The sequence below is a fragment of the Gymnoscopelus microlampas genome, assembly GCF_963454915.1.
Source record: "Gymnoscopelus microlampas genome assembly, chromosome: 21".
Taxonomy (NCBI): Eukaryota; Metazoa; Chordata; class Actinopteri; order Myctophiformes; family Myctophidae; genus Gymnoscopelus; species Gymnoscopelus microlampas.
The window spans coordinates 10,232,014-10,241,872 of NC_139958.1; the positions used below are offsets into that span (position 1 = coordinate 10,232,014).

Consider the following 9,859-nt stretch of genomic DNA (forward strand, 5'->3'; position numbering starts at 1 on the left):
TGTTCAGCATCAGAATGCCTGTCTTAGGTCTCCTACAGACACACATTGCATTGATTACACAACAGTTAGTTTCTCCTGACCAAATCATTTGACTGGAACAGAGGCATTCCATGATTGCAGATGTACGTAGAGCACGACAGCATGGGGATTTTAACCACTTGTCTTAACCCATTAAGACCTAAGGCCGATTCTACAAATGCCTTCTAAATCAGTAGTTCTCTAGCCTCGATCTCCAGGCTTTTATTGTTTAGTTTTGCTAAAAAATAAAAGCCTGAAGCAACGCATCGGTGTACCCGATATAGGAAGTGTTTCATTTCCCCAACCAACCAGAGTGCAGTGGGCGTCGCTCGTAATGTTGTGTTGACGGGGCGGGGGCTGACGGACAGATCGGTGAACCAATGGGATCACACGGCTGTTCTCGCCGGAGATGTTAAACACGGCCCTTTAGGTCAGAAAACAGGAGCGCTGATGCAGCCTAGTAGTTCTCAAACCTCTTTCGTGTCAAGGACCCCCAAAATGATATGTATTTGGCCGCACGGACAGTAGAGAAGATTTGTAATTCAAAATGTTTCAACACTTTAAAAAAAATAGCAGATGTACATGCTCGAGCTTGTATATCTGCTATTTTTGAGAACCATTGTTCTTTCTGAAAAGTGAAAAACGTATGTTGCTACATATATATACAGTATATATATATATATATACATAACATCTAAAATGACACAGATGCTGCCGCCAGACTTCTGACTGGCACCCGTAGGCGGGACCACGTCACCCCCCTACACTGGCCTCCATTAGCAGCCAGTCAGATTTAGAACAGATTTTTAAAATCATTCCATTTGTTTTTAAAGCACTAAATGGACTAGCACCACCCTACAGTCCCAAACACCCGGTTTAAAGCAAAAGGGTGACCAAGCTTTTGTCCGTGGCTGGCTGGCCCAAAACTCTGGAACAGCCTTCCATCCACTGTTACAGTAGGTTCGCCCCCCCTCCCTGGAAAAAAATCTCGACTCAAAAAACACACCTCTTCTCCCTAGCATTTGATCCACCCTAGCCTGCACCCCTTTATATGGAGGCAATGACTGACTGAAAGTCATCACAAACATCCCACATGTCTGGAGGAATTTGCCATCTCATTGCAGCACATTCACTGGGCAGATAACTCAAATGAAAGAACTCTTCTGATGGTGGCTGAGAAATACGGATGGTTAGATGAATCTACACAGTCTCATTTTGTTACCCCCGTCTCATGACAGTGAGACACCGAGAGAGAGAGAATGTAGAAGAGATCAGTGTTGATTTTGTCGACTAAAACTATGACGAAAAATGTTCGTCGACTACCTTTTTTCACTGACGAAAACTAAATAAAAACTACACAAAAACTAAGCTCTGATGACTAAAAAAAGAACTAAAAGACAAGTTTTATTATGTTTGGTTAAGCTCAGGTGTTGCGCTCTGAAAATAGCAGATCTACAAGCTCACAACGCGTCCCACTGGGACGCGTTGTGAGCTTGTAAACCGGCTATTTTCAACATGCAACCAAGTGTAAAATCAGCTATTACGATGCCATCAAGGCACCACCTAAATACATTTTAGTCGACTAGATCAACTGTAGATTTAGTCGACCGAATATAATCTTAGGATATTTAGTCGACTAAAACTAGACTAAAACTAAAACATTTCAGATGACTAAAATATGACTAAAACTTATTCAAAAGACTATGACATAAAAGTAAATCAAAATTTGCTGTCAAAATCAACACTGGAAGAGACAGACGGTAGAGAAGCTGAGATGGAGACAGTGTAGGAGAGACAGACAGTAGGAAAGCTGAGAGGGAGTGTAGGGGAGACAGATAGTAGGAAAGCTGAGAGGGAGTGTAGGAGAGACAGATAGTAGGAAAGCTGAGAGGGAGTGTAGGGGAGACAGACAGACTAGGAAAGATGAGAGGGAGACTTACACCTAACAGAACAGAGGTCTATGATTCAGTACAACTGGACTGTTAGGAAGGAGAGTCTTCTTATCAATCAAACTTAGTGGATTCATATTGTGAGTCTTTCTCAGAAGGAAAAGGGGCCTGCATGCTTAATTGAGGGTACGTTAAACATATTTTTGGACAGCAGGAGAGAGCCTGATCCATCTTGGTGAATACCATCTTGCCTAAATTTTAAGCTGTGGCCTGTTCCAAGTGAAGTTGTTTTGGCATGGCAAATGCCCCAAGACCAGAAAGTAAACAAGACTTTTTTTGGTGTTATCCTTTTAGCCCAAATGTCTGAATGTACCGTGTGCCGTTTGCATTTCTGTCTAATCAAGTATTCAATCAATCAATAAATAGCATAATGCTCTTAATAACTGCCACTGCGTCGCTTACATCAAACTGTGCCACGGTCAGTCAAGCTCTTGGGTGTTTGATACTACTTATGTTTTGTTTGTTTTTTCTCTCTTTTGAGCGTGTGTGTGTGTGTGTGTGTGTGTGTGTGTGTGTGTGTGTGTGTGTGTGTGTGTGTGTGTGTGTGTGTGTGTGTGTGTGTGTGTGTCCATGTGTACACAGTATGTGCGTGTGTATGTACATGTGCGTGCATGCGTGTGAACAAACCTGTTTTCCTGTGCTTCGGGAGCAGCAGGCTGGGCTAAGGCAGCAGCTGCTGCTGTGGACTGTCGTCTACATAGACTGGTCCTCGTCCTACCGACTGAAGAGGAGACACACACACACACAAGGATAACACATTAAGACAGCAGTTCTCAAACTTTTTCGCACCAAGCAAGCGCGTACGGTCATTGGGGCCAACGAGGCCATGGCCCGGTCTGTGTAAACCCAGATCCACCAAGGGGAAAAAACAAAAAATCAACATAACAACATAACAACATTAGCAGCCCCTCACCCTTTAAGTCGCCTTTGTTTTCAAATGGGGCTCATTTGCATTCGGCCGAATTGTTAATGAGTGGCCATTAGGAAACCAGTTTCGCCGTCAAACTGGTTCTCCATTGCGCAGAGACAAGCACCTCTCCATTCAGAAATGTAATAGAAGAAGAATCGTCGTCCTGAAACACCCTGCCTAACACCCACCCTGTCTAAACCGGCGGCCTCGGTCCGCGGAAAAAATGGGGCAGTGTGTTTTGGGACGAGCGTTCCGTTTTCCACCCGGAATGGCTTGTTAATTCTCAATAGACTTATCAGCCATTGTTGCGCGAACCACCCCCTGGCCCGGTCAACGATAACATTCACCATACGCTGCTGGCACCAAGTACCCCCAAAGTGATTCGGCCGCGGACCCCTGGGGGTTCCCTGACCCCACTTTGAGAACCAATGCATTAAGAGACATGGTGTATACAGGCACACACAGCATCCAATGCAAAAACATTTATTAGTCAATCAGTTTTTAACGCATCTGGAGAAAAACGCAGTAATCGAACTAGGTTGGATTGTTTTTTTTGTTTTTTATGAGGCCCCGTCAGTCACAGCCAGTCGTCGGACAGCAATTACAGAGTAGGTGTGCTAGAGGTCATTTTAAAATGTCATTCATACGAAAGAAATTGGACTCTACACAGTTTGTAATTTTTCAATGACAGTGCACTGGACACATTTGCTGGAGTTCAACCGAGCCAGGCAATATATCAATACTGTGTTGTTAACTCACTGTTCTAGCTGTTAGCAATTATGTGCCTTTATCTACTTAGTTATTATATGGTAATGATTATTTATCAATCATATCATTGTATTAATATCTTGTGGGAGGGGTTGTCCCACAATATCGATATTCAAGTATTTGGTAGAAAGAAATATCAGGATATTTGATCATGTGTGTCCATATTGCAAAGTCCTACGTTCAAACTGGTAGAGTATCCCCCAGCCAGTGGTGGAAAGTAACTAAGTACATTTACTCAAGTACTGTACTTTTGAGGAAGTTTTACTTTACTGGAGTATTTATAATTATACTATACCATTTTCAATTATTTTACTTCTACTCCACTACATCTCAGAGGCAAATATTGTACTTTTACTCCACTACAATTATTTGACAGCTTTAGTTACTAGTTACTTTGCAGATTTAGATTATTATCACAACACACACATTAACCACTTCAGCCCTATATACTTAAGGCAATGAAAATAGCCAAACTTTGAATTACAGACTTTTACTTGTAACAGAGTATGTCTACATTGCACTATTGATACGTTTACCTAAGTTAAACAATGGAGTACTTTTTCCACTACTGATCACCCACCCTATGGCCCTGTGTCAGGAGGGAGTCACAGTCACAGGACATAGACTTCTCTGAGGACACTGCTCTTTTCAGAGAAGTACTCCTGGGAGCTGGCTACTGCTCTGTTGGTTTAACAACAAGTCGTCCCACTGGAACAACCACACCTTGCTAAAGGCACCTCAACACAACAGTTAATTGAGGACATGATTGTGTTTCTGTGTGCAGTCTTGTTGCCCCCCTGTCTTACAGACATACTAATGTGTAATAATAACATCAATTATTTTTTTTAGACATGCACCTGCTTGAGTTTGCCACCAAGTCAAAGTCCCTCTCACTTAGACCGAGGGTTGCATTGTGTAAAAGAGAGAACACTAAAGGAAACTTGCCATTTAAAGTGTTTGTATAGGCTGTTTATGTAATTATAACACAGAAAACGAACCAAGGGTCATTTTGGTCGTGAGCCTGAGCCATGCAGTACCCCCACGCCGCCACTGGGTGTCGTCCCGGTGCGATAATTATGCAAGTGGAGAAATGTGAAATTGTGTAACGGGGCCAAAAGAAACCCCTAAAAAACAACCCAAAATGTCTCTTATGCTCTCTTTTAAACCTTTTAAAACAAAAACAAACGCGGAAACCTCAAATACACGGCCCTTCACGTTTAGTGACGACACAACTAAACAAGTACGGGAGGTTAAGCCTTTTATGTAACGTTTTGTACCGTCCTCTACTGACTGACTGTTGCTACATAAACGTCCGCTGGCACTAGCCATGGTTAACGACGCTCGTCTGTCACAAGCGTCATGGCGCAACTTGTTCCTGGTTTTGGCACTTTCTCCATTTACAACCCGTTCATCTAACATACACGTTCATATTTCAAATATAAAGTGCTGACCCCACGGCCACGGATGTAACAAGTTGAAACGGCTTGGTCTAAGTACTCGTATCTTCCGTATTGTTCAATAAAAAGCATTTTAATCCGATCGGCAATCATTTTCTCATAGAGTTGTAACGTATCGGAGTGCAATACCACTACCAACCGATAGGGTCGCGTAGTTGAAAGCGTACGAAGGACATTTTTAGAAAATGGCCACCGAAGGGATTAAAATGCTTTTTATTGAACAATACGGAAGATACGGGTACTTAGACCCAAGCGTTTCAACTTGTCACATCCGTGGCCATGGGGTCAGCACTTTATATTTGAAATATGAACGTTTAAGTAGATGTAAGGGTTGTAAATGGAGAAAGTAACAAAACCAGGTTGAAGTTCCGCCATGACTGTCACGATATGACAGTCATGTTTCAGAGGGCTACGCTGGAACGTGCATGTTTACAGTTAAAGGTTAGTGATTAATCGAGACGAATCGCCGAAAATGGTAGATCGATCTACAAGCTCGCGACGCGTTGTGAGCTTATAGATCTTGTCATTTTCGGGAGATTTTTTTGCGACGATTTCTGGCTATTTACGATGAAGTCTAAAATGACACAGTGTAGTGTGTAGTGTGTAGTGCAGACTTACACATAAGTAGTCGAGTGGCTTGGCCCAGGACCGCCATACTGCTGCCGATGCTCCTCTGATACATCTAGGGTCACAGACACAACATCAAACGAAGAGGGGTTTGGGGAGGAATGACACTAAAATGTCACTGAATTCCTTCAACCAACACAAATGTGTGTGTGTGTGGTTCTGCTGTCTGTTGGGGTTGCTTGCTGGAATGGGAGTCTGTTGCCTGACGTACTCTAGCGATTCCGTATACGTCACGGATCGACACGCCCCCACTCAGCCCCTACGACACGCCCACCGTGCCCTCACTCACTAAAATTCTGGTGACACACTTTTATTGTCACAAAACACTGACACACACAAATTTAAATTAAATTAAATTAAATTAAATTAAATTAAATTAAATTAAATTAAATTAAATTAAATTAAATTAAATTAAATTAAATTAAATTAAATTAAATTAAATTAAATTCAGTTCAGTTCAGTCAACATAACATATATGAACAATTAAAGATAATAGACCTACTGTAATAGATGTGCAAACAGAGCACAGTAACATTGCAACACTGTAATATAGTAGGTAAACTTAACTTAATCATACAAACAGAAAAAAAGTGCTTTCGCTTAGCTGTCAAAGAAAAGAAAAACTATATCTATCTGCCCCCCCCCCTCCCCCTCTCTCTCTCTCTCTCTCTCTCTCTCTCTCTCTCTCTCTCTCTCTCTCTCTCTCTCTCTCTCTCTCTTCACAGATAGATTATCTGGAGGACACAGTCTGTACTTTAGGCTGGTTTATAGATGTTCATGAATGTAATGTGCATTGTTTCCTACTGTTTGATTGAGAAACAGAAAATTACTCAGGATAAAAAATAGCCCATGAAGTTAATACTGTATAAACCAAAATAGGCTATTTTACCAAATAATATACATTTATAGCATTCAGTTGAATGAAGTATGAAGTAACTTGGATGACAAAATGTGGAATACATTGTTCTTTGTTTGTTTGTTTTCACTCAAGTTACAACAGAATTTAAAGATGATACTCAAAGAATCAGGAAAAAATGTGAAGGAGAAGGCATTCTCCGGGAATGTTTGTACATTCATTGTAGGATAAAATTACATCAATGTGGAATATACACATCTATTACAAATAAAACATTAATAGACATGTCATACAGATGAAAACAACAACAACAATATGGACAATATAACAAAGAAAATACATTTAAAAAGGCATATCGCAACAATAAAAGTCATAGGCACAAAAAGTAAACCTCTGGGGAAAATATTGAGTAATTAGGCAGACCATAAGGAAAGTATTTGGTGGAGAAGAGAAGCGATTTTAGAACTTTAGAAGACAACTCCAGTCGATGTAATGGCAGAGAATTCAATATTCTATCTAGACCCTACACGTAGCCAATATTAAACCAGACCACAATGATCCCAGGGAACATGAATAAATCGGGAGCAGTTAGGCCCTAAACAGGCCCCTTTTTGTTTTTGTTTTTATAAAAATAAACCATATTTTAAACAACATACTACAATGTTGTACATACAGTAGGTTTATTGTGTTATTAAAGTAGGCCTACATACTACCTGACTTCATTGTCAGCAATGCATTTTTATTTCAGTGCAAAACCAGTTTAGCAGCATTGTGTGTTGTTGCTTTTATGCAACATATTCTAACTGATCAGACTTGTTTAATGAAGCATATTTATATGCATGAGATTGAACGCTTCTCCTACGCTCTCTCCCTCTCTCAGCTTTTCATTTCAGAATCAATGCAAAGACTTTTAGGCCAGTACTTCATATGGGGAAGGTGATAGATTCGTGCCGCTGGCCTAGCCTGTATTTCATTTTGATTTCCCTAGACGTATGAGATCTCAGATTGTCTGGCTAAACGAGACTAATTGCCCCTGATCCATCTCCCTCTCAGCTTTCTTACTGTCTGTCTGTCTCTGTCCTATACCGTCTCCCTCTCAGCTTTCCTGCTGTTTGTCTCTCCTACATTGTCTCTCCCTCAGCTCTCTTAAATTAACATAAAATAGGGCAGAGTGATCTCAGTCTCAGTCAGAGTAGTGTAGTAATAGTTGCTCAAGAGCTGTCAAGCAACATTTGAGTTACGCTGTGTTCTCTTCCTTGAACTGAATAGTATAAGGAAATAGACAAGTTAAAAGCAACAAGGAAGCTATTTAACAACAAATACATTTCTGCATGGGTGGGTATGTATGTGCATGGACATACAGACTACAGTAGGCTACACACATGTATACAAAAGGAAATACCAAGAAGACAATGAGGAACCAGTTGGATATCCTTTGTGACCAGCAGGGAGGAGTGATCTAAATGCCTAAGATAAGGATAATTCCTTTTAACAGGTTGTTCATGAAAGTCCTTCCGGTCTTGTTTCCAATGAGAACCTGTGAGCAATTAGGGGTTAAGAGTCTTGCTCAGGGACAAATTTCATTTCATCGACACATATGCTGACATGGCCTGGAATCAAACCTGGGCCAACCAGGGCCTTTGGCTCCCTAGGGGGGCTCACTAACCATTCAGCTATGGCCGCCCCCAATGCTAATGCTTTACCTGTTGGCTGTCTTTTCATATTGTTGAACTGATGATCGTCTGATTTGTTAACCAGATCCAGAGCCACTGTGAGAATATGATTTAGGCTGTGTAAACCAACTATTGATGAATCCGATGCTTGGCTCTCTGGAAGGAGTTAATGTCTCTCTGGGTCGCTGTTGGAACTCTACCCGACCAAGGCGTGTTTGAGCCTTCCTATACCGTTGGCTGCGACCCTAATGTCACTACGGTGATGTCAAGTAGTGTCAGGCATCTCCATATTCGATTGTTAAGACGTGACGTTGCGCCCCGCTAGAATAACTTCCGGGTCCAAGTGTTTTAATGTTAAAGGTGTAGTGAAATGAAAAATATGTTTTTCACACTTTTAGAGCATATCCGTGGTCATCATATGGGCACACCTAACAATAGATGCCCAAAAAAATGAAAAAAACCCATTTTTGTGTATTTTTATATCTAAAGCCCCTAAAAAGCCAATCTTAATTACTTCCTGTAAACGAAAACGTGCTGCGTGATGACATCAGACAGCCTTCATGAATATAAAAGAATCTTGATTACGTGCACCTGTTTGATTCCCATAGCTGCACGTTCTTCAAACACAGCTGGTTTTAATTACAGAGATACTCCGTTTTGAATCTCATTGAAGATGAGTGTATTACTCATTTTAAACTTCATCTGCACACTAAAATATGTATCTGAAAACATTATAGGTTAGAACTAAGCCAGGTAGTAGCAAACGCGCTTCACTGGCCGTCTCTCTCTCACTTGTAAACAAACACTAGCCGTGTTGCCCACGGGTGAAGTGATTGAGATCCAACGTCCCATAGCCTGAAGGGATGGGACCTTCTGATTGGTTTAGAGTCGTTGAGCCGGCGTTTCAGGCTGAACCTTCAAAATAAAATGCCCGAAAATGTCACTTCAGTGCGTCTTTAATAATAATAATGTTAAATCATAATAATAAATAAATACTTTGTACTTCTATGATATTAGCATTAAGACCCTTATTAACCCTCAATGGTTCATTTCTGAAAAAGGAGGTTATTGTAAAAAGATTTACGGGTTCCAACATGTTGTTTACAATGAAGAGTGGACGGCGCTGGTGCCTTTTGGACCCGGACGTGACGTCGGACTACAAAATTACGTCAGACTTAAGAACCGATATTGGAGCGGCCTATGTCAGTTATGCCCAAATCTGTGACTGTGACGTCAGTCCTAGACGTGTCGGTTATCTCCATATAGGGAGTTCCGGGACGGGAGGGGTTCTCTGATGTCAGAGCTAGATATGCCAGGTGTCTCCATATATAGCCGTCTAGGAGATTCTATGATGTCAGACTTGGGGAGGTTGGTTGTCTCCATCTATGGGATCTCCATATATGGGAAAGTTGGGATCGACTGGGTCACTAAGGTCGGGACTGAATGGGTCGGTCATTCATCCCCTTATATAGGTTTCTGGGCATCCTGCCATGATTCCCCTTGCGGTGTTATCCATCTATGGCTAATACTGGCAAATATGCCCTGAATGTTCTTTACACATATACCGTAAATATGATCGAAAATGTATATTGAAATATTTA

The 9,859-nt window shown here is 41.3% G+C and overlaps 1 protein-coding gene across 1 annotated transcript in view; it reads right to left on the reverse strand.

The window, feature by feature from the left end:
• Positions 1–5,907, reverse strand: part of fech (ferrochelatase) — a 23,205-nt gene extending 17,298 nt beyond the window's left edge. Inside the window, exons 1-3 of the mRNA XM_084047662.1 lie at positions 5,721–5,907; positions 2,595–2,688; positions 1–32 (exon numbers count right to left, since the gene is read on the reverse strand). The exon at positions 1–32 is cut by the window's left edge and continues 88 nt beyond it. Coding sequence (XP_083903788.1) covers positions 1–32; positions 2,595–2,688; positions 5,721–5,784 — 190 coding nt within the window. The 5' untranslated portion in view covers positions 5,785–5,907. The remainder of the gene's footprint in view (positions 33–2,594; positions 2,689–5,720) is intronic.
• Between the last annotated feature and the right edge of the window lie 3,952 nt (positions 5,908–9,859).